General features: G+C 36.8%; 3 protein-coding genes across 4 annotated transcripts in view; 2 read left to right on the top strand and 1 right to left on the bottom strand.

Moving 5' to 3' along the window:
* The first annotated feature begins 4,837 nt into the window (after positions 1 to 4,837).
* On the top strand, positions 4,838 to 15,792 carry fap (fibroblast activation protein, alpha). The gene is made up of 26 exons (XM_017470943.3): positions 4,838 to 5,412; positions 5,508 to 5,592; positions 7,010 to 7,102; positions 7,482 to 7,576; positions 7,672 to 7,746; positions 7,846 to 7,898; positions 8,124 to 8,196; positions 8,316 to 8,436; positions 9,069 to 9,223; positions 9,310 to 9,407; positions 9,499 to 9,628; positions 10,363 to 10,401; positions 10,495 to 10,593; positions 11,097 to 11,167; positions 11,273 to 11,326; positions 11,561 to 11,691; positions 11,896 to 11,946; positions 12,400 to 12,501; positions 12,612 to 12,681; positions 13,113 to 13,307; positions 13,673 to 13,727; positions 14,328 to 14,427; positions 14,545 to 14,603; positions 14,728 to 14,800; positions 15,058 to 15,131; positions 15,263 to 15,792. The coding sequence occupies exons 1-26, from the start codon at positions 5,410 to 5,412 to the stop codon at positions 15,362 to 15,364; spliced, it is 2,256 nt and encodes a 751-aa protein (XP_017326432.1). The 5' UTR covers positions 4,838 to 5,409; the 3' UTR covers positions 15,365 to 15,792.
* Positions 15,793 to 17,441: 1,649 nt separating this feature from the next.
* gcgb (glucagon b) lies at positions 17,442 to 18,718 on the top strand. The gene is made up of 4 exons (NM_001200188.2): positions 17,442 to 17,538; positions 17,683 to 17,785; positions 17,976 to 18,122; positions 18,415 to 18,718. Exons 2-4 carry the CDS (start codon positions 17,691 to 17,693, stop codon positions 18,533 to 18,535), a joined length of 363 nt encoding a protein of 120 aa, NP_001187117.1. The 5' UTR covers positions 17,442 to 17,538; positions 17,683 to 17,690; the 3' UTR covers positions 18,536 to 18,718.
* A 2,930-nt stretch (positions 18,719 to 21,648) lies between these two features.
* slc4a10b (solute carrier family 4 member 10b) overlaps positions 21,649 to 24,524 on the bottom strand; it is a 56,036-nt gene continuing 53,160 nt past the window's right edge. For both annotated transcript variants that reach the window (XR_001812807.3, XM_017469100.3), the window contains exon 27: positions 21,649 to 23,133. The gene's annotated coding sequence lies outside the window, so the exon portion shown is untranslated. The remainder of the gene's footprint in view (positions 23,134 to 24,524) is intronic.

Below are 24,524 nucleotides of genomic sequence, written 5' to 3'. Positions count from 1 at the left end.
TAATTACATGTTTTGCATGTACGTTGTAGCCTATATTAAATATCTAGGCAAAGTTTCTCCTTATAAAATGTTAATGTATACCATTATACTCTTACAGTATCTCACAAAAGTGAGTACACCCCACACATTTTTGTAAATATTTGATTATATCTTTTAATGTGACAACACTGAAGAAATGACACTTTGCTACAAAGTAAAGTAGTGAGTGTACGGCTTGTGTAACAGTGTAAATTTGCTGTCCCCTCAAAATAACTCAACACACAGCCGTTAATGTCTAAACCGCTGGCAACAAAAGGGAGTACACCACAAAGTGAAAATGTCCAAATTGGGCCCAAAGTGTCAATATTTTTTTGTGGCCACCATTATTTTCCAGCACTGCCTTAATCCTCTTGGGCATGGAGTTCACCAGAGCTTCACAGGTTGCCACTGGAATACTCTTCCACTCCTCCATGATGACATCACAGAGCTGCTGGATGTTAGAGACCTTGTGCTCCTCCACCTTCAGTTTGAGGATGCCTCACAGATGCTCAATAGGGTTTAGGTCTGAAGACATGCTTGGCCAGTCTATCACCTTCACCCTCAGCTTTAGCAAGGCAGTGGTCGTCTTGGAGGTGTGTTTGGGGTCGTTATCATGCTGGAATACTGCATACTGATCATGCTCTGCTTCAGTATGTCACAGTACATATTGGCATTCATGGTTCCCTCAATGAACTGTAGCTCCCCAGTGCCGGCAGCACTCATGCAGCCCCAGAACATGACAGTCCCACCACCATGCTTGACTGTAGGCAAGACACATTTGTCTTTGTACTCTTCACCTGGTTGCTGCCACATGCTTGACACCATCTGAACCAAATAAATTTATCTTGGTCTCATCAGACCACAGGGCATGGTTCCAGTAATCCATGTCCTTAGTCTGCTTGTCTTCAGCAAACTGTTTGTGGGCTTTCTTGTGTATCATCTTTAGAAGAGGCTTCCTTCTGAGAATTTGGTGCAGTGTGCAGCATATGGTCTGAGCACTGACAGGTTGACCCTCAACCCCTTCAACCCCTGCAGCGATGCTGGCAGCACTCATGCATCTATTTCCCAAAGACAACCTCTGGATATAGGGCGCACGGTGGCTTAGTGCTTAGCACGTTCGCCTCACACCTCCAGGGTCAGGGGTTCGATTCCGGATGTTTCCCTGTGTATGCGGAGTTTGCATGTTCTCCCCGTGCTGCGGGGGTTTCCTCCGGGTACTCCGGTTTCCTCCCCCCAGTCCAAAGACATGCATGGTAGGCTGATTGGTAGGCTGATTGGCATGTCCAAAGTGTCTGTAGTGTATGAATGGGTGTGTGAATGAGTATGTGAGTGTGCCCTGCGATGGATTGGCACCCTGTCCAGGGTGTACCCCGCCTTGTGCCCGATGCTCCCTGGGATAGGCTCCAGGTTTCCCCATGACCCTGAAGGAAGGATAAGCAGTATAGAAGATGGATGGATGGATGGAACCTCTGGATATGACGCTGAGCACGTGCACTCAATTTCTTTGGTCGACCATGGCGAGGCATGTTCTGAGTGTAACCTGTCCTGATAAACCACTGTATGGTCTTGGCCACCATGCTGCAGCTCAGTGTCAGTGTCTTGGCAATCTTCTTATAGCTTAGGCCATCTTTATGTAGAACAACAATTCTTTTTTTTCAGATCCTCAGAGAGTTCTTTGCCATGAGGTGCCATGTTGAACTTCCAGTGACCAGTATGAGGGAGTGTGAGAGCGATGACAACAAATTTAACACACTGCTCCCCATTTACACCTGAGACCTTGTAACACTAACAAGTCACATGACACCGGGGAAGGAACATAGCTAACTGGGCCCAATTTGGACATTTTCACTTAGGGGTGTACTCACTTTTGTTGCCAGTGGTTTAGACATTAATGGCTGTGTGTTGAGTTATTTTGAGGGGACAGCAAATTTACACTGTTATACAAGCTGTACACTCACTACTTTATATTGTAGCAAAGTGTCATTTCTTCAGTTGTCACATCAAAAGATATAATCAAATATTTACAAAAATGTGAGGGGTGTACTCACTTTTGTGAGATATTGTAGAAAAGAATCCTACAACAGAGAGTTTTCCAAAAAAAAAGTTTTTAGAAGGACCTTTACAAAAAACAATACAATTAACCATATAAATCATTCTTGAGGACCCTTTTCTAAGATACAATGGATACAAAAAGTCTTCACACACCTGTTAAAATGGCACCAAGATAAATCATGTCAGAACTTTTTCCACCCTCAATGTGAAATTACAACATAGAAAAATTAAGTGAAAAACATTTTAGGGGGAAAATAGGAAAAATAAGAAAGTTACAATAACTTGGTTGCATAGGTGTGCACATTCTTTTATAATTGGGTATGTGGTTGTGTTACTTACCAGGAAAACTTACCAGGGAGGCTGCCAAGAGACAGCAGCATTAAAGCTGCTGTAGGCATATCTGACAAGTACTGAATACTCTCTGCATGTGCCAACAATCAGTGGCTAGACAGAAGCCCTTTCTCACAAAAAACATCCAAGCTCAACTAAATCACCCCAAACCATGTGACAAAATGGGTTGTGGTATGATGAGATCAATTCCAAAAGGTATAATAATTCCATAATTCCATTGTTTTGTGGTGGCAGCATCATGCTTTAGGGCTGCTTTTCTTAAGCCAGAACTGGAACATTTATCAGGGTGGAGGGAATCATGAATAGCTACAAATACCAGTCGATTTTAATACCAGTCGAAGGTGTAAAACCTTCAGGTGTCTGCTAGTAAGATGAAGATGAAAATGAATTTCACCTTTCAGCACAACAATAACCCAAAGTGTACATTCAAATCAACAAGGGGATGACTTAACCAAAAGAAGATATATATTTTTGAATGACCTATCCAGAGTCCAGACCTGAATCAAACAAAAAATCTGTGGGGTGACCTGAAGCAGGCTGTGCACAGAAGACGCCCTTACAGTCAAATGGATCTAGATGTTATGTTTTTGAAAGAAAGAGTGGGAAAATGTTGCCAAGACAAGTTGTGCCACACTGATAGACTCTTAATCCAAAAGACTGAGTGGTATAATAAAATTAAAAGGTGCTTCAACAAAGTGTTAATTTAGGGGTGTGCAGACTTATGCAACTAGGTTATTGTAAATTTTTTATTTTTCCTTTTTTCCCTAAAAAAGTTTCTGATTGTTTTTCACTTTATTTGTATACTTTGCAATTTCACATTGAAGGTGGAAAAAGAGCTGCCTGGGGTGGCTGTGTCTCAGGTGGTAGCGCCGTTTGTCCACTAATCGTAGGGCTGGCAGTTTGATTCCCGGCCCACGTGACGAAGTGTCCTTGTGCAAGACACTGAACCCCAAATTGCTCCCGATGGCAAGTTAGCACCTTGCATGGCAACTCTGCTACCACTAGTGTGTGAATGGGTGAATGAGACACAGTGTAAAGCGCTTTGGATAAAAGCGCTATATAAGTGCGCCATTTATCTGACATGATTTATCTTAGTTTCATTCTTTTACTTCACAAAAACCTGCCATTTTAACATGGGTTGTAGACTTGTTGGCTATTTAAATAGCTGTCCACAATAGAGTGCAGGGTCAGCTGTGATACAATGCCCATGAAGCAGAGAAGTGTTAAGGGACCTGTACAAGGGCTGAAAAGTGGTAGAGCTGGAATTTGATCACAACCTATCACAACCAAGAGCCTTAACCACTGAGCCGCCACTGCCCCAAGTATATATACACTCTTAAAAGAAAAGGTAGCCCAAAAACCTTCTACAGAATTTTTTAAAATAAATATTCATAGACCAAAAGGCTCTTAATTACCACTGTTATCAAAGTGTGGTCCTGGGACCCCCTGGAGTCTGTGTAGAATATCCAGAGGGTCTCTGATTTTCTAATTTTGTTTCAGTGGTGAAAATCTCAACCTACTGTTATCATTATTATGACTATAATTACAGTCAGATGGAATCTTCATCTTCAGTAATCGCTTTATCTTGATCAGGATTGCGGTGAATCCGAATTCTATCCTGGGAACTCTGGGCACAAAGCAGGAATTGCAGGGAACCATGCACACATGTATCTAAGAAAAATTTTGCATAGTCAATCCACCTATTGGCATGTTTTTCAACAGAACCTTCACACACATGAAAAGAAAATGCAAAACTCCACACAGGCAGTACCCTGAGCACAGGATCAAACTGGGATCCTGGAGCTGTAATCAAGCAATGCTACCCACAGTGCCACCATGCCATCTGACTCTAATGACTAATAAATTTTAATGGAAATCAGTTCTATGGATGGAAAATAACTAGCCAAAAATACTTTATAGATATTTTCCACAATTATATTGAATTGTAAAATTAATCAGGACTGAGTGGGACTGTTTTTTTTTTTTGTTTTTGTTTTTTTTGTTTTTTACAGTTAAAGGGTCCCTCACTGTAAAAGGTTTGAGAACCTCTGCTTTAAAGAGGCAAAAAAAATAAGCTATTTCAGAAACCAGAATGGTTTTACTGTGATATCGCTCAAGAGAAATTCTTCTGGACCTTTTCTTTTCAAGAGTGTATGCATGTATACAGTAATACACCTTGCTGAAATAAAACCTAATAGAAACCCCCATAGAAATTGTAATGGTTTTAATGGGAATTTTATTGGTTTTAATGCAAACTGTAATGGTCCCTGTGGGTCTCCACTGGTAATTTGTTTCCTTCTATTGAATATTCAATAATGGTATATTATGTCTGGTGGATACCATTAAGGACCAATAATGGTAATGTTAATGGTTTTAATGCTTAGATGATGGTTTGTAATGGTATTTGTAGTGGAGACCATTAGAATTTCTGTGATGGTTTCTATTGTTTGTTTTTCCAGCAGGGCAGTATTACATGCTGGTGCTGATGTCTGTAACTGTGGTAGGCTAAGTGATAGACGGACAAAAGTTTGTTATAAAGCCTAGATTTTGTCAAGTTATTTAAAGCTGTTAATTAGCCCGCGGTTCTCTTTGTCCCCCTCAGTGAGTGTGACGGCTGTAGTGCTGGTTCAGCTGTAATGACTGAGCAGGCTACAGGGAAACTTGAGAGAAGACGGCGCGCGCTGTAGCTCCTCTGCTTCATTGGGAAGTTGCTGTGCTTGCTCACTCCGCGCTGAGGTGGCATCTGTGCGGTGATGGGAGCGGGAATTTTTAACTTCTGCATACTTAGAATTTCAATGATTCATGGGAGGAAGTACGCTTTTAGCTCGGAAAAACTAACGCAGATGGTGTAAAGTGTTTGAAGACCTAAGTGACTGAAGTGTGTGATAGCGCCATGCTAATGATCTAACCTGAGCTCCAGAGAGAAGTGCTCCACGTCAGCGCAGTCAGGACGCCACAAGAGCCGAGAGCTTTAACTTTCCTGCTAACATGGTCAGTTCAGGAAACTGTTTGCCCAGTGCTTCATATTTTTTCGTTCTGTCTATAGAAAGTCTTGCCGTGTGTTTAATTGTCTTGTGTACCTCCAGGGCTGCAGTAGGGTGTGCGTAGGTTTTGTCGGCGCGCTTGTCGTCGTCACGTTGGTGGCGGTGCCAACGGCCATCTATGTAAACAGTGAGTAGTGTGGATGTTACCTCTGTCCTGGTCTTAGCTTAAAGTCAAGTGATTTCCTCACTTTTACAGTGTTTATTCAACTCTCACAGTGCTGAGTCAGCTCTTACAGTGTATATTCAAGTCTTGCAATATTAAATGAACAGTGTTTAGTCAATTCTTTCTATTTATTCTTGTAGTGTTTATACAACTCTTGCAGTGTTAAATCAAGTCTTACAGAGTTGCATTCACACTTAGTGTTTATAAAACTCTTGCAGTGTTAAATCAAGTCTTACAGGTTTGCATTCACACTTAAAGTGTTTTTAAAATTCTTGCAGTGTTAAATCAAGTTTTACAGTGCTGAATCAATTCTTTCAATTTTGAATCAACTCTTAGTGTTTAATCAACTCTTGTAGTTTTGAACCAGTTCACAGTTGGCTCAACTCTTACAGTGTTGAATTAATTCTTGCAGTGTAAAAAGAACACAAGTTCAGCAGGTCAGTATGATAAGTTTAAATCAAATCTCTGTTTTGAATCAACTCTTATTGTTGATTAAACACACTATACATGTCCAGTAGGACCCAAATAATAGTTTCTCTAATAATGATCATTCAGCACTAGGCATGACTATACAACAATGCAGATTTTGCTGTATGCCAACATTTTCAGTTGGATCGTTATTTTTTTTAACATAACCTTGAGGTTATTAAAAGAATTGTTAGCACATATATAATTATACCTCTGCTTAGCACATATATAATTAATGCCTAAAAAATATTCCTGAAGATGAGTTCCTAGACACCACCAAACTTTTATACTGTATCAAGTGTGTTACTGTATTCCATGGTTTTCGCAAAAATTGCTAATGTAGACAACAAAAAATAGAGCTACATTGTAGGTTTCTACAGATGATACTAATTATTGATTAATCTAAACTATTGTTTAAGAATAAGTGTGATTTTTACACTCATTTAATTGTAAATACAACAGTTACGTGACTTGTTTTATTATTATTATTATTATTATTATTATTATTATTATTATTATTATTAATTTTAAAGCAGGTAGCACAATATATTTCAAAGTGATGGTATTATCTTTCCAGCTTGTCAATGAAAGTACAATTTATATGTATTTTCCATTACATTCCATGGCATGTGTATATATATATATATATATATATATATATATATATATATATATATATATATATACACACACATAATAACTGTATAGCTGTTTCTAGATGTGTGTGTGTGTGTGTGTGTGTGTGTGTGTGTGTGTGTGTGTGTGTGATTCTACATATGGATATTTTAAATTAAATTCAAGTCAATTCAATGACTATCGTCCTCTTAACTTTCAAAGTGGCGCCACCATGTGGTAAATCAGTAGTCCTGCTTATTCCTTGTTTAAAAGATAATAATTCTGTTTCCTGCTTCAGGGAGTGATTCGGGTTCAAGAAGAACTTTCACATTCAATGACTTTTATAATGACACCATTAGGTATCAAACCTATAATTTACGGTGGATTTCAGGTAAGATACCAAATTAATAATTTATGTGTTTACCAATATCTTACCACACAGTTATACCTGATGAATAGAATATAGTGTCTTTTGTCAACTTTTCCAATAATTGTATTGATCTTTTGTACATTGCATTTTTCAGCGATAAACATTAACAATTATGATATTACAAGATACACTGGTTTTGTACACAATAATTCAATAAATTGTCAATATCATCACAGTGCAATGAAAGTTCTATACTATGTAATGTACCACCATATCATTATCATTGTTTTATTTTTAATGTGATTATATTGAGTTATAGATTACAGCCAGCATAATGGTTCACACTTTGCTGTGTCAGATATTATAGCAACGATATTACATTTATGTCGCTCTCCGACAGACAATGAATATCTCCACAAAAGCAAGGATGGTAATGTGTTTCTGCATAATCTAGAGACCATGGCCAGCTCATTATACTTGAGCAACTCAACATTTGTAAGTTGTCTCTACACGATACACATCATATTTTAATTCCACAGAATGTATTAATTGTTGGATGATTTTAATTAAGGTTATGGTTTGTTTTGTAGGCTCAGGTTGATGCAACAGATTACATAGTGTCCGCTGATAGGAAATTTGTCTTGTTGGAGAGCAACTTTTCAAAGGCAATCAGACATTACAAACATCTTACAATCATGCAAATGTTGCTTATTGGTAATGCATATAGTTCCATTTTTAATGCTGAAATTACATTGTTTTGACAGCAATGGAGACACTCCTTCACAGCCTCATATTCATTATATGATATGGAGACTCAGTAAGCAATATTTTATTTATTTGTGGGGTGTGTTTGTTTTTTTTGTTTGTTTTGGTTTTTTTTTTTGTTTTTTTTGGTGGGGGGGGGGTAAACTGTGTAGTAAACTATATTTATTTAGGTTCAATTAATGCTTTTGATTTACTGATACTGATGCTGATATGTGTTCATGTGTTCATATGTGTTCATGTATTATACAATATGCTTTTGTAAATGTGTCATGTACAGGGCTTTCATAACACCTAATCACATCCCTGAAGTCATCCAGTTATTTCTGTGGGCCCCTGTGGGAAACACGATGGTGAGACGGAACCACAACTCCAACATTCATATTCCATTACTCAGAAAGCGCAGTTTGTTTTAGTATTACGTGGATGATATGTTAACAATACTGTCATTAATCCATTATCTTTTCTTTAGGCGTTTGTGTGGAATTATAACATTTACATCAAGCCAAATGCTACTGCTGAGCCCATACAAGTCACTAATGATGGAAAAGTCAATCAGATTCTCAATGGAGTACCAGACTGGTCTTATGAAGGTCAGCCATGCATATATGCATCTCAGAATCCATCCATCTATCCGTCCGTGCATGTTTAGATGCATCTCTTCATTTACCCATCCGTCAGTCCATCCATGTGCACCTCTCCATCCATCAACCTATCCATCGAACCATCCATGTTTACATCCATCCGCTGAGTCATTTCTACATCTGTCCGTCTGTTCATCTACCCATCCATCCATTCATATGTCCATCCATCTGTCCATTCATATATATATATATATATATATATATATATATATATATATATATATATATATACACATATATATATATACATATATATATTTATGTATATGTGCATCACTTCATCATCATCCATCCATCCATCCATGTATACATGTATTTCTCCATCCATCCATTCATGTCTATCTATCTGTTCATAAATGCATCTCTCCATCTGTCTATTCACCTATCTATCCCTGTATACACACATATCTCCATCCACCCATTTACTTGTTTTTTGGTATTTCATTAATTTATTCATTCATTTAAATCTAGTAATATTTTAGCAAGGTAATGTTCAGCATTGTGATTTTCTTTTTCACCCAAAGAAATCTTGAAGTGTTGCATGAATAGACTTCCATGTGTTCTTTGTTTATGCTCTCCAGAGGAGGTGTTTGTGTCAAATGAGGGAATGTGGTGGTCTCCTAATGCAAAGTACCTGGCCTATGTGCAAATTAATGACACAGAGGTGCATGCCATCGAATACTCTATTTACGGAAATGGGCAGTACCCCACCACCATGATTGTCCCCTACCCCAAGGTACAAAAACACAGAGCGATTCTGTATGTAAGAAATGTTTTTCTGCTTTACTTATTTTGTGGTTTATTTTGTGTTTATTTTTAAAGGCTGGCTCCAATATTCCAAAAGCAAAGCTGTTTGTAATTGATGTTTCAACTGCATCTATTTGTTCAGAAGTGGTGGTGCCCAAATCCCTCGGGGCAGGGTACAGCAGATTTTTATTCTCTTTTGGTTCTCACATAATTACTGTATAGCTGTTTCTAGATGTGTGTGTGTGTGTGTGTATTTTCCCTCAGTGATCACTACCTGAGTTCAGTAACATGGGTAACTGATGAGCGGATTGCTGTTCAGTGGCTAACACGCAGGCAAGACCAGGTTCTCCTTCAGATATATGACTATGATGGATCCAACTGGAATGAAAATACGGTCTGTTACATCTCTTATAAGGCTCTATCCACAGAGAGAGAGAGCTGAGTTTATTAATACTTCTTTTCCACCAACACAGGGACAGTACTGGTCTTTTTTTTTCATCAAAACCACTCATATTTCCACTAGTTTGAAAGTCCAATAGTTAAGTAATCAAACTGTGGGTGTTTCGTTATGTACAGTATGGTAATATTAAAGCAACAGTGGTGGTAGATCGCAACCTTAGTTTAACATATAGCGGTACATAAAAACCAAAGCTTTTTTATGAGCATTACTATCAAGTGATTCAGAATCTGTAAACAGCAGATGTTGCAGCACATATTGTATTCAGAATATGTAGCTGTTTAGATGTGTTTTGTTAACATTACCAATGTGTAAACTGCCCAAAACATCTGCAGTGAGTGTCAAAACTAATATTCAAAATTGTCCACGTTCAAAATTCTCCACCAGATTTTCAGTGGCTCTGTCAGTGGAAAAGGACCGTAATCCCTTAAACTCCCAGGATGTGCCAGCAGATCCAATCGCTTTCACTCTCATAATTCCATGTTACCTATTAGTTCTACTAGATACTTTATAGTAGTTAATATATAATAAAATCAATAACTGTAAGCAAGCTGGGATTTTAAAGGGTTAAGAGAACATTTTTGTTTTGTTTTTGTTGTTTGTTTGAAAGCCTTTGCTATTATTACTGTACAGTAAAATTAATGGATTTTGAAAGCTATTTGTTCCAACAGAAATTTGAGCAAATCAGCAAAACTGGCTGGGTTGGTCGGGTGAGTTCATTTTATTAAATGTTTAAACTATAAATTCCAAGCAGTCAGTGACAATGTACTTAATAACTCTTGGTGCCTCTCTCTGTTTCTCAGTACAACCCTTTGCCTCCTTACTTTGCCGCAGACAACAGCAGTTTCTACAAGGTGATGAGTGATGCAAAGGGCTACAAACATCTCCACTATGTGAAAGATGTAAGTGGCCAGATGTAATTATAATGCACAAATTAATAATTCCGATCTTAATATAAATCCTCTTGTGTTTACAGTATGTACTAAACAAATGTTGCCACATATGAAAATATCAGGCAGGGACACCTTCCCATTTGATACTTGATCTCTATAAAACTCAATTACAGACACCTTTAATTGGTATATATGGCATTATTATATCTGGTCATGAGACTGAGTAATCTTGTTAAATAAGTTACCTTTGGCACCAAGAAATAAGCAGTTTTTTTAAGCATAAGGAGAAGAAGCCCTAGCCATATGGTACAAATTGAAGTTGCAAATTTACATTCTCATTAATGAGTGTTAGCTCCCCGAGCATTATGTAACACTGGGTCCAATTAAGAACTGGGACAGGGTTTTTTGAGACCCCTGAGTGTATGTGTAAAGCATGGGGCAGAAGAAAGTTATAGAGAGCATCTAATAACATTCATCATGGTAATGTTTGTATGTGTTTTTTTCTTTTATAGGGCAAAGCAGTAGCAGTAACCTCAGGCAAATGGGAAGTAATCTATATATCAAAATTAACCAAAGATGCCATGTGAGTGCTATAAAATGATACAATTATTTTTAGATTGTTTGGTTTGAGAACAAGTCTAGCAGTGATTTAATTGGCTTACATTTTTTTTTATGCCTTTCATCATAGCTACTATATTAGTAATGAGCATATGGGAAGACCAGGCCAGAGAAATCTTTATAAGTGAGTAACTACTTGCTGTTGCTTCTACATACCACGGTGAATCAGGTGTTATGCTGCAATAATGTAATAGGGTCTCAATTTCTATATTAGAGAACAATTCTTTTAATTTTGTAATTACATTTTTTTGGTTTTATTATTAAAAAAAAAAAAAATTATCCATTGTGAAATTATTGAACAGTTAATGCTGAGGACACTTTGTTGCATTGACATATGTCTGTTTTTGCGTGGCATCAGGATATCCATCAGTACAAGTCACAGTCACTCTGCTGCTGAATGCCTCACCTGCTCACTCTATGAGGACAGGTGTCAGTACAATTCAGGGCATTTCAGCCAAAATGCCTCTTACTTCCGCATGGACTGCTATGGTTAGTGTACCTCACGTCCTGCTCTCTCACACCAGCTGCTGTATTAAACTACTTCAGATAAATATAGAATATTGTTAGACTGTGTTTTGAACAAGACTCAACCACGCAACCTTAAATCCATTAAAGAAATGGATGAGTAAAACAATATAATATTTTATAATAAACTGCAGGTCTATTCATTAATTTTCTCTCCTTTCTCTCTAGGACCAGGACTGCCCAAGTTTACACTTATGGACAATCGAGGATCTTGCAAAGGTAAGGTTGTTAGTTAAATAAGGGGGGATAAACATGATAGGGTATGCTATTATAAAACTGCAGTAGAGTTAATATTCTTCTTAACAATTTAAATTTGTTATTTTTAACGAACGATGCATTTTAACTATGTTAAACTTTTTACAGTTACATTTTGTGGAACACTTGTGAAACACATTATTATGATCTCTTTCTTGAAGTTAATAAAATAAATAAATGCATCTTGTCATATTACTGAGGAAATGCAACAGCCTTACCTGTCTTTTAGAAAGTGCTGGCAAATATTAATAAATACTATGGAAGCAATGATATTTTCTCCATGTCAATGATTATATATTTTATTTGTTAAATAACATCAGACTTGAGAATTCACCAGCAATGTGGTATAAATCAAATAAATTTCCAAATAAAAGATAAATCCCTAATGGCTGTTATGATGCTTCTTGATGCTTCTAGTAATGCAGGTGCTTGAAGACAACAAAAAGCTGGAACAAATTCTGAAGACAGAGCTTGAAATGCCAACAATAAAACGTGCCACATTAAAAATAGCAGGGTTGGGTAAGAGTAACTTTTTATTCACAGACAATAGAGTATATTAAATTCAATAATAATAATAATAATAATGTATTTCATTATGTAAATTTTGATTAACTAATTATTTATAACAGATTTATGGTACCAGATGATGTTGCCTCCTGATTTTGATGCATCCAAAAAATACCCTCTCCTGATTCAAGTGTAAGTTCTGTGCTCATACTGTATTTGTCTCTCCATTGTTTTGTTCTCTTGTCATGTGTTTAGCAACAACAATATTAGCTAAAGTCTATTTTTCTATGTCAATATTTGCAGTTCAGGAACAGGTGCTGTGACGTGTTTACGTGTGATTAAATGTGGTAGCTGTGATATGTCAAGTGTCTGCCGTCACAGGCTTTCATCAACATGGTTTTCTCCTAAATGAATGATCAAAATTGGTCCTGTATTATATAATCAAATAAACTGGCTGTAGTGAATGCTGATGTTTGAAAGCTATTCAAAGTGTAATGGAACAAGTTCCAAAGCCCTCAAGGCGTGAATAAATGCAGTTTATGAACTGATTAATAAACGTGTGCAAAGTGCCTCGAAAATTCTTGATAAAGATCAGCCTGATGGTGAAGTGTTGTGTATTAAAGGTATGCAGGTCCAGCAAGTCAGTATGTGGACTATAAATTTAGGCTGGAGTGGGCCACGTACCTCTGCAGCACAGAGAAAGCCGTCATTGCTAGCTTTGATGGAAGAGGAAGTGGTTACCAAGGTGATGAAATAATGCACGCCATCTACGAGCGGCTGGGCACATATGAGGTGGAAGATCAGATCTCAGCTGTGAGGTGAGCTTAAGAGGAACAATGTATAAATGCTAAATCTGTCTGTGACTGTAGTAGAGCAGGATACAGCAGGTGGTGAAACAGCTGCATATTACATAACACATTCATCTAGGATCGTTCATGAGAGGGGAAAAACTGGATGAGACAGATTCATACAGAGTGAAGTAGATTTTGTGTTTCTGTGTATTTTTAACTAAATAGAGCATGACTGATTTTAGTTACATGAAATTACACAAATATGCTAAGTAGGGCAGTCCATTTTGTCAATCCTACTTAGTCCATTAAGTCCATTTTGATTTTTTTTTTTTTTTTATGTTCCTTTGCACCCTGTGTACGGCGCTGAGAAAATCTCTTTTTTTCCTCTGTAGGAAATTCATTGATATGGGTTTTATAGACAAAGACCGAATAGGAATTTGGGGATGGGTAAGTTTTCTCATAAAATATATTGACTATTTACATTCTACAAATTATGATAGTGACCATAGATATTAAAGAAACAAATTAAAGACTTACATAGCTAACAGATGCCATACTACTGAAACGACTGCTGAAGCTATGTACACTACCCAAAAGGAAGTGTTCCTCAAAGATATGCATTGATTTCAGCAGATTTTCAAACGTATTTTAATATAAAACGCAGAATCTGAGAATCTTTTGCTGTTTTCTGCTGAAAATATCTCATTCATTTAATTTTTTTTACCATTTATGTCACATAACTAGTTTAGCCAATCTTTGCATATGTAGAAAATTGAAACCTGACTCAGCTAATGATTCTTTGAGAAATCCTAGTCGTGCACAAGATATTCGTTATTCGAATACATTTGAAACTCATGTTTATTGGCAGGGAAATGTGACATCATTAGTAATACAGTTGTTAATATGATAATATTTACTAATATTGTTTTTTGTTTTGTTTTGTTTCTTGCAAAATGATATCAGCTAACTATGTCTCTGTATATCTTTGTTAATAAACCTTTTAAGGGCGATATTATTTTATTAGCCCAGTTTTGTTTTGTGTTGTAGTCATATGGTGGCTATGTGACCTCCATGGCTCTGGGCTCAGGGAGTGGCCTTTTCAAATGTGGAATCGCTGTAGCTCCTGTTTCCAAGTGGGAATATTATGGTATGTCTTTTGATTTTTAGTAGGATCATTGTAGCACAGTGGTTATTATATAATGGTGGAGCAGGTATAGAACATGCTGTCTGTTTTAGCTGAGCCCTGGAAGATGTTTTGTTTCAGATGCTGTGTATACTGAGAGGTACATGCATCGCCCCGAGGAGAATTCAGACAGCTACAATGTAAGAGCTTGCATTTCTCATATCATTTGTATTTGAAATAAATTACATCTGTGTAAGATTTACACATATATTCCCAGACTAATATACTTTTATTCCCATGTATTTTGTCCTTCCAACTTTGCAGAATTCCACAGTAACTGGCAGAGCAAAGAACTTTAAATCAGTGCAGTACATGCTGGTGCACGGCACTGCGGACGGTATTACTTACTGTTTGTCCCAAATTACTGAGTTCAGAGTAAAGCATCAGTGTACACTTTTAAAGCTGCAGTGTTCACTACTCCAGTGTCAAGCAATTTTATATGCACATTTGCCATGTATTCTGCTTGTAAACTTACAACTAATCCTTTGCTTGCTGTGTCACTGTTTCAGCAAATCCTTACTGTTGCTTTAAACATGTAACATTTTTCTCACAACACACTGTCTATTTGTATTTTTTATATATTTTACCTTCTAGATAATGTCCATTTCCAGCAAGCTGCTCAGATTTCCAAAGCCCTGGTGGAGCAGCAAGTAGACTTTGAGGCAATGGTGAGTGGTAAGAGGGCGTGTGACTGATCAAATTTTCAGATGGCATTTAAAATAAGCTTTGTTTGAAGTGCAAAAGATCACACATATCTGAGTGGATGCTGTTTGGAAACCTACCTTTTTTTTCCTTACAGTGGTACACAGATAAAGACCATGGTCTGTCTGGCCAGGCCCGCTACCACCTCTACACACACCTCAGTCGCTTTCTTCAGAAGTGCTTTTCTGAAAAGAAATAGATACTCAACATAATTGTAGAACATTTGTATTGAAACTAAACTGTGCAACACATATGTATATAAATTATGTTGAAATGTTAACGAATTGAGACTTTGGATACTATTTGATTGCAGTTTTGTATGCTGAATCTTCATTTTACTTTTCTCGTTTTTATTGTCATTCTTTTTGCTTTGTTGATCAAGCAAAGCATGACTGTTACATGTGTTTACTGTTTGCATGTCTTTTTATAATATGTATAAAATATTAAGAGTCTACAGAAAATATGACACTGATTGTGATGCCTGTGCTATTTGAAGGATTACTTGCACTGAATTCATTGTGTATCCTGAAGTCTTCGGTATGATCTTCCCTGAAAAAAGCTGTGGTATTACAAAGTGTAACTCAGTGTTTGACTGCAGATATCCAAATAAAAAAATAATTTAATGCATTCTGGCTGTTTCTGTTTCTACGTGTATATACAGTATGGACAGTATTGGAAAAAGACTAGGCAAAGTTGTTCCAATCTTCAACTGTCCAGTTTTGATTAACCTGTGCCCACTGTAGCCTCAGAGAGAGAGAGAGAGTGCAAGAGAGATACATACATACACTGATCAGCCATAACATTAAAACCACTAACAGATGACGTGAATAACATTGATTATCACATTATAATGGCACCTGTAAAGACGTGGGATATATTCGGCAGCAAATAAACAGTTGGTTCTCAAAGTTGATGTGTTGGAAGCAGGGAAAATGGGAAAGCATAAGGATCTGAGTGACTGACGAGCGCCAAATTGGTATGGCTAGACGACTGGGTCAGAGCATTTCCAAAAACGGCAGGTCTTGTGGGGTGTTCCTGGTATACATTAGTGTGAAGAAGTTGTCTTATATTTCTCACTAAGCACAGAACAATGTCATTAGCTAGCTATGTGTATATTAATGACCAATTTGACTCCTTAAACTCTCAGCACCCATCAGTGGCTTAAAACTTGCCTTCTTTATACTTGTAACTATATATTTCTGTAGTTGCTGAAAATATTTAGTAATTGAAATACTTAAATAAGGTAGGTTTATGCTTGATGCTTGTTCGTAAGACTACCCATAATATTGAATTAATCTAATTTATTAGAATGTAATTTAATTATATAATATGCATTAGACAATATTAGAGTAAGTGCAAGCATCATGGTGGCACAGAGGGTAGCCTTGAGACAGCTCCAGGGACAGCACTAGTGTGATGCTGAGCTCTAGTTACTGTTTTCTGTAGAGTTTTGCATGTTCTCCTCAAGTCTATATGGGTTTCCTTTGGTTTTCATCCACCTCCCGAAAACATGCATGGCTACACAACTAACAGGACTGGCTACACTGAATTGCCCCTAGGTGTGAATGAATGTACGAATGTGTGTGTACAGTCTTTCAATGGTCCCAGCATCATGCTCAGTGTTCCCAGTAGAGGTTCCAGCACCACTGCGAACCTGACCAGGATAATTGTAAATTAATAAATGAAGAGTATCAGCACTATAAGGAATGAAGAGATACTGTAATGTGTAATGTAGCTTTTCAAATACCAGATTCTGAACTTAGTGGCATTAGCTGCTCATTTAAAATATTTATCAATATATTCCAAAAAGTGTAATATCTTTCAAATGTATTTCAGACAGACAAACCAAGGGTAAACTATGGGCTAATGCTGGACCTATAAAATGGCTCATAGAGACAATCAGTGTCCAATATTTACAAAGCTTAAAAGCAAAAGACGATGCTTTAATTCCTCCAGTCAGCCTGCACCACTTACTTCAGTGGAAAGTACACAATATCCTGGAAACTGAAGTGAATCACTATTTGTCAGGATGGCATCATGTTTGATCTCTGCTCACTAGTGACAGTTTTTTAGCTTGCATGGACATTGCCGCATCTCATTTGTCACACTGCAAATATGTCCAGTGCATTGAAATAGAGACTTGACTAATGGGTTGAGAGTAACAGGTAGGTGTGCATGTGTGCGTGTGTGTGCATGTGTGCGTGTGTGTGTGTTACCAGAGATACCTGTTGATGGATGGGTTTCTCTATATAAGACGCACTGTGTCGGGCAGGGACAAGGAAACGCTCCTGGGAGCCTGATAAGACGCCAGCATACACCAGCACCCTTTCTCTATCATCCTTCTGTTTCTTCCTTTCGGCAGTCGATCTACAGGTAGGAACAGATTTCAGAGGATTTCAGCTGTTGTTTAAAACTTATTGTGTGGTCATATATTTAAGTGTGGCCAAATTTGATACTTGAATTAGAATTATGGGCATCTGTTCTTAGAGTGTATGGAATGTGATTTGTACTTTTCAGGGAGCAGAATGAAGAGCATCCAGTATTTGGCTGGACTTTTACTCCTCATCATTGTACAAAGCAGTTGGCAAATTCCCATCGATGACACAGAGGAAAATTCCAGGTGTGACTGGTAGATTTTGTTTTAGCCAAAAAGAGAAGAAAAAGCCTTTTTTTAAAGAGCTTCCTGAGGGCAGAGCATTAACAAGAACATTTTCTTGTTTCTTGCCTAAAGTATATTATTATTATTATTATTATTATTATTATTATTATTATTATTTTGAATCTTTGTTAATATTGCTATACCTTTTCAGTGTAATGTTAGAAGATACGCTACTCAATAATCCAACCTACATGAAGAGGCACTCAGAAGGAACATTCTCAAATGATTACAGCAAATATCTGGAGACCAGAAGAGCTCAGGATTTCATACAGTGGTTGATGAACTCAAAGAGAAGTGGGTACGTGTTATTTCCCTTGAACACTCCTCAAACAAAATATCACTATATTTAACAATGATAAAGATTTAACATGGCTGACATTAAAAATTTATGATGAGGACCAAAATAAATTGCATCATCAAAGTTTTCACTGTTTGGAGGCTCATGTTATCTATTATCTTTTTAGTAAAGATATTATCGTAGCTTTATGTTTCTAAGCTCTGATGTTTTTACTACTTCCTCTTCACAGTTTGTAGCTTTTTTATTATATCATTTACACTTTCACTCTCATAATGCTTTTGCTTTTTATTAGTTCCCACACAAGACGGCATGCAGACGGCACATACACCAGCGATGTGAGCTCATACATGCAGGACCAAGCAGCCAAGGAGTTTGTGTCCTGGCTGAAAATGGGGAGAGGGAGAAGAGAGTAGAGAAGTTCCCTTCAGCAAAAGAGAAGTTCTTTATACCTTTTACACAGGAAAGAGACATTCTGCAACACTCTTTTGGACCATCCTATTCCATCACACCATATTTTATAAGGAACTGTGGTGTCATTGCCTAAAACAAAATGTGTTTGAAATAAATCTCTGCTGAATCTAAGCACTGTGATATAATTCTCGACTGTGTTTGGTATGTTTTGAGAGAATGGTAGATTTGTAAAATATTAATTTACAATGGCACATTATATCAGTCTCTGGATGGACTTTGCTTATGTTGTTACTTTTTATTTCATAGACAAACAATGACAGTCACCACTGCATCATTTACAAATTATATGTTATCTAAAATATCCTAACAGACCTAGTACTTTTTATAAACCAAATCATTCTTTACATAACACTTACTGCGAGAGGAAAAGGTTGCATAGGTTACCTTCAGTTCAATTTCCATTAGATACAGAAAGTCTCACTATTCTGCCAAAAGTGGCCAACAAATAATGATTTTACATTTGTATTTACTACGCACTGCAAAATGTTATCAATTTACATATATATTCTTATTTATTCTGCCAGTAGTCAATCACATACTACAATACAGCTAGTAGTATTTATTTTAATGAAAAGACCTAAGACTTATCTACACAATGGGCAAAATGTTTAAAGTGGTTCAATACACAATGTCTAACATGATACTATCAGAATTATGTTGGCATGGCAAGGAGATGTCAGTCAGTGAGAGATATGGAGTAGAGAGAGAGAGAGAGAGAGAGAGAGAGAGAGAGAGAGAGAGAGAGAGAGAGAGAGAGAGAGAGAGAGAGAGAGAGAGAGAGAGAGAGAGAGAGAGAGAGAGAGAGAGAGAGAGAGAGAGAGCCAGAGAGTGAGCAGCCTCAGGGACTGAGCCTCTCTCTGAGCTGTCAGCTGACACTTCACACCATCTGCTGAGAAAAAAGGGGGAAACATGGTTGCCCACTCTTGTCTTTTTTTTTTTTTTTTTTGCTATATGTAATTTCCAGATCTCATGAGAAGATATTTTTCATGCATGTTACGTGGAACAAATCCTTATGTATATAACAAATAATGAAATGGTATATTTCCCCTCAAATAACAATAATCTGTGCACTAAAATGGAATGGTTTGTGATTTTTAAGACATATAATTGAATTTTCAAGACGAAAAGCAGGAGGTGGTGGTGGGGTATTGGCCATTTACATTCCTAACAGATCAGTCACATACAGGGGTTTCATGAAAGGAAGCATCGTCCCCATACACACTGTCTAGATCAACTTCATAAAACTTCCATTGTCATGTGTATGGCCATTGAAACAGCATTGAAATTGTTATCAGACTATATTAAAATTTCCACTACAGTAGTGCTTTCATTTGCTTTATACACACTATATGGCCAAAAGTATTCTGACACCTGACCCTCACACCCACCTGTGGTTCTTCCCCAATCTGTTGCCACAACGTTGAAAATCTAGTGAAAAGTCTTCCCACTGAGTGGAGGTTATTACAGCAAAGGGGGAACTAAAACTGGAATGGGATGTTCAACAAGCACATATGATTGTGATGAACAGACATATGATTGTGATGAATGAACCATATGTATAATGGATAAAAACTACCATATATTTGGACCCATAGTTACTAATTCCCAAATCTATGAAACTGCATTCATAATGGGGTTCGGGTGGACTAGGCACAACCAGGCCTGATTACTGCAAACCCTGTTCAATCAAATCAACACTTAAATAGATCTTTATAAACAGCATGAAGTTGGTTAAAAGGTCTTTCCCAGTAACACACTATGCCAAAAATTCAAAGAAATTCCAGAAATGATGAGGAAGAAGGTGGTTGAAATACATCAGTCTGGGAAGCATTACAAAGCTATTTCAAAGCCTCTGGGACTCCAAAGAACCACAGTGACAACCATTATCTCCAAATGGAAAAACTCAGCAGAGCAGTGAACCTTCCGAGTAGTGTCCGACCTTCTAAAATTCCTCCCAAAGCACAGGAGCTCACAAAAGAACCAAGGACAACATCCAAGGACCTACAGGCCTCTCTTGCATCAATAAAGGTATAGTGGAGTTCATGACTCCACTATCAGGATGACACTGGTCAAAAATTGCATCTATGGAAGAGTGGTGAGGTGAAAACCACTGCTAACCCAGGGTCCTCAAACCTTTTGGGAGAATGTTCTGGGGACTGATGAGTTGAAAGTCGAACTGGTTGGAAGACAGGGGTTATATCTGGCATAAACCAAACACAGAATTCCAAAAAAAGAACATCATATCTACGGTCAAGCATGGTGGTGGAATTGTGATGGTGTGGGGATGGTTTGCCGCTTCAGGGCCTGGGTAATTTGCAATAATTGAGGGAAAAATTAATTTTGCTCTCTACCAGAAAATCCTAAAGGAGAATGTCCGGCCTTCAGTCTGTAAGTTGAAACTCAAGCCCAACTGGATTATGCAGCAAGACAGAGAGCCAAAACATAGGAGTAAGTCCTAGTCCTAGAAGTAAGTGAAAGATTCCAAAATCCAATATCCAAGAAAGATATCCAGTTATCGGAAGTGTTTTGTTGCAGTTATTGCTGCTAAACATGGCACATCCAGATTTTAAGTTTAAGGGGGCATTTAGATTTTCACATTTGTGATAGATCTTGGATAATTTTTTTTTTGCTTCACTGAAATAAATAAATAAATAAATACTGTATTGTGTGTTTATTCAGGCTATGTTTGTTTTATTTTGTATTTCATTTGAAGATCTAAAACTATTTAGTATGAGATATATACAAAAACAGAAGAAATCAGGATGGGCCAAATACTTTTTTACAGCACGGTATATGTATATACAGTATATGTTTTATAAGCATCTATATGAAACAGTCATAATTTATTACAGATTTTAAAGTAATCTAACCTTTATTTCTTTAACTCTATATATATGCTCTGGCATACCAGAAGAACATTAACCCTCTGAATCAAACCCTAGTTCTGTGATGTGGCAACGCTATCCACTGTGCCACTGTGCTACTCCACATCAATAGCATGTTTAGTATAAAAATATGTACTATATTCAGATGACAGATACATAGAGAACTTCAAAGGTTATACAGATTTATTTATTAGCCATACATTCATTAACGCAAACAATAACATCTAAACAGCTTATACATAGAATAGCTATTTTAACATTGTATCAAGTCAAAATAAATTGATTTCAATAAATTAATGAAACATGGAAAAATATGTAACTGTCAGTTTATATTCCTTCTTGAAAAAAAGATGCTTATTGTAACTGCTTATTCAACATCCACTAACATCAAAGCATACTAAAGAGCTCTAATTTTGATTACTTTTAAGAGAAAAAAATTATAAATCCTAAAAGTGCAAGAATGTACAGGTGAACATGTATTTACAAAGTGAATCCACACTTATAAACCATTTATTTGACCTTTCTAGATTAATATTGCATTTATTCTCAAGTTATATTATGCCCTTGATAGATTCTCTGAGAAAAACCTTGAGCTGGAGAATATGACCTATAGAGAAATGCCCTTCAGAATATTTATAGCAAATTTCTGTCATTTCTGTGCCAGTTCTGCTTCCCCAACGAAATAAAGCTTCAGAATGTTCCTGTCTATAAAATACTGGTACTGAGAAACTGCCATGTGGCATTATTTAATCAGAGATGAGCAATAACCCAGCTATCAGGAAAATTGATTTGGACTTTGGCATATTGACAGAATCAACACACAACCTACAAAATCATTCTCTAGATAGACCAACATAAATCTCATTAAATGCATCTCATTATGTAGTATTCTCGTCTGAAAATATAGCAAATACATAATTAAAATGATAAAATCTTTTATAATTGCAATGTAATAGCCTAAGCCTCAATTCGGAGGCAATACTCTTATAACAAAATAATATATGGTACTATAGTTTGCCATTTATTCTACCTCAAAAAGAAAGAAAAATATAATAATGACAATTTGATACATCCAGCATTAATAATAATAATAACAATAATAATAATAACAATAATAATGTCGATGATGATGATGATAATGATAAAGAATGCATGTATATAGTGCTAACTCTTAACATGGACATTCATGGGTTAAATCTACTACTAATCTTTTGAATATTTGTTTCAGTTTCTAGTTTAGTTTAGTTATATGTTGGATAACAGGGAGAAGACTGTAACATTTACAAATACAAAACATAGAAAATACATAAAAATCCATTTAAAATAGTCTTTAAGTTTTCAAACATACACGCTCCATAACTTTCACAGAATCACCATTCCTCACCTTCACCTGCTGGTATTATTTTATTTTAGTAAACAGAAAATGGACTTTAAATAAAGAAACTGACCATTTTTCAACCATGCCTACAGTATTACTTTTTTTTTAATCTACCGACGCACTAAAGAGAAAGGAACAAAGACATACAAGAGCAGAAACATGTGGCACATGATATCAGTGTGTTTTTGTGTGTGATGGAGACGCAGGTCAGAGGCTTGTCATTATGTTGAAGCTTTCTTTTCTTTCATGTCCTTGACTTCTATTGCCGCTGTGTAAACTGTCAGAGAAACATGACTTGATTTCACCCAGACAAATTATCACTGAACAGTCAGAGCAAACACTAACAGGACCTGTTACCGGTCCAGCCCTTTTTACTGGGATAAATTAGCTCTTCTTTTTTTTTTTCAATTCTGGTGGTCAGAAAATTGGTGCTATATCCTGCAATAGCAGCGTAGGGCTTTGAACATAAAATAAGTGTAGCAGGGATGCAGCAGTTTAACATCAGATAATGGCAGCAAAGTGACTTCCTTAGTGGCTGAGAGATTCTCAGATGACAGAACAAACCCAAACAATGTCCTCTCTTAAAGTGTCTGTTGCATTATGTAGACAAGTCTTGTGGAAATTCTTTTTTTTTTTTTTTTTTGCTTGTATTTTCTCATTTGTAAGTCGCTTTGGATAAAAGCATCTGCTAAATGAATAAATGTAAATGTAAATCCTCCAACATATTAGTCACTAAGATGGCTGACTCTACTTCCAACATCTATTGACATTTAAAAAAAGAAACACAAAGAAGAAAAGTTCTACCATTAGCTAGATTAGATAGGTAGTTATATTAGCCACAGTAAATTATGATACCAGGCTATTGTTCTAGCTATTTGTTCATGTTAACCAGCTATGTTCATGATTAATTTGTGAGCATTATATGACCTGGTGGTCAAGCCCTGGTGGATTTCCATGGGCAGTTCCATAGCTTGACCCTTTATTTATTTATATATTTTTCTGTTTGTTTAACTTATTTGTGTAAGTCTTTTGATATTTTATAAGATTTTTAAAGGATGTAGTGTAAAAGACCCATACTAAAAACCTGCTAGAAAAAGAAAAAAAAAGACATGCAGCCTGGTCTGACCAATTAACAGCTTGCCAAACATGGGCTGAGCTAGTCAAGCTGGTAGACCATCTTTACCAGCTGGTAAGTTATTTTCCAGGTTTGCTATTACCTGATTAAAATGCTCAACATACAGTGCCCCCCCTTGCACTACTGGAAATTCAAATGGGATCAGGGTTTATGGTCAGATGAAACCAAAATAGAGCTTTTTAGAAATAAACACTATAGGTGGTTTTGGCACACACAGAGAGGTAGCCATAGGGAAAAGTACCTCATGCTCGCGGTTAAATATGGTGGTGGCTCTTTAATGTTTTGGGGCTGTTTTTCTGCCAGAGGACCTGGACATTTTGTTAGGATACATGGCATCATGGACTATCAAATATCAACAGATATTTAATGAAAACCTGACTGCCCCTGCCAGAAAGCTTAAACTGACCCATGTTGGATCTTCCAGCAGGACAATGATCCAAAACACATACAAATGTTCAAAAATGCTCAAAATCAACACGAAAATGGTTTATTGACCACAAAATCAAGGTCCTGCCATGGCTATCCCAGTCCCC

The sequence above is a fragment of the Ictalurus punctatus genome, chromosome 6, assembly GCF_001660625.3.
Source record: "Ictalurus punctatus breed USDA103 chromosome 6, Coco_2.0, whole genome shotgun sequence".
Taxonomy (NCBI): Eukaryota; Metazoa; Chordata; class Actinopteri; order Siluriformes; family Ictaluridae; genus Ictalurus; species Ictalurus punctatus.
This window is presented reverse-complemented; position numbering and strand designations above follow the sequence as displayed.

Bases quoted from the DNA above. Each gene is read 5' to 3' on its own strand.
- gcgb (NM_001200188.2), top strand. From the start codon at position 17,691: ATGAAGAGCATCCAGTATTTGGCTGGACTTTTACTCCTCATCATTGTA. The intron at 17,786-17,975 runs GTGTGACTGGTA...ATACCTTTTCAG, and splicing joins GACACAGAGGAAAATTCCAG to TGTAATGTTAGAAGATACGC. The intron at 18,123-18,414 runs GTACGTGTTATT...GCTTTTTATTAG, and splicing joins ATGAACTCAAAGAGAAGTGG to TTCCCACACAAGACGGCATG.
- fap (XM_017470943.3), top strand. The intron at 7,899-8,123 runs GTAAGCAATATT...TGTCATGTACAG, and splicing joins TTATATGATATGGAGACTCA to GGCTTTCATAACACCTAATC. The intron at 12,502-12,611 runs GTAAGAGTAACT...TATTTATAACAG, and splicing joins ATTAAAAATAGCAGGGTTGG to ATTTATGGTACCAGATGATG.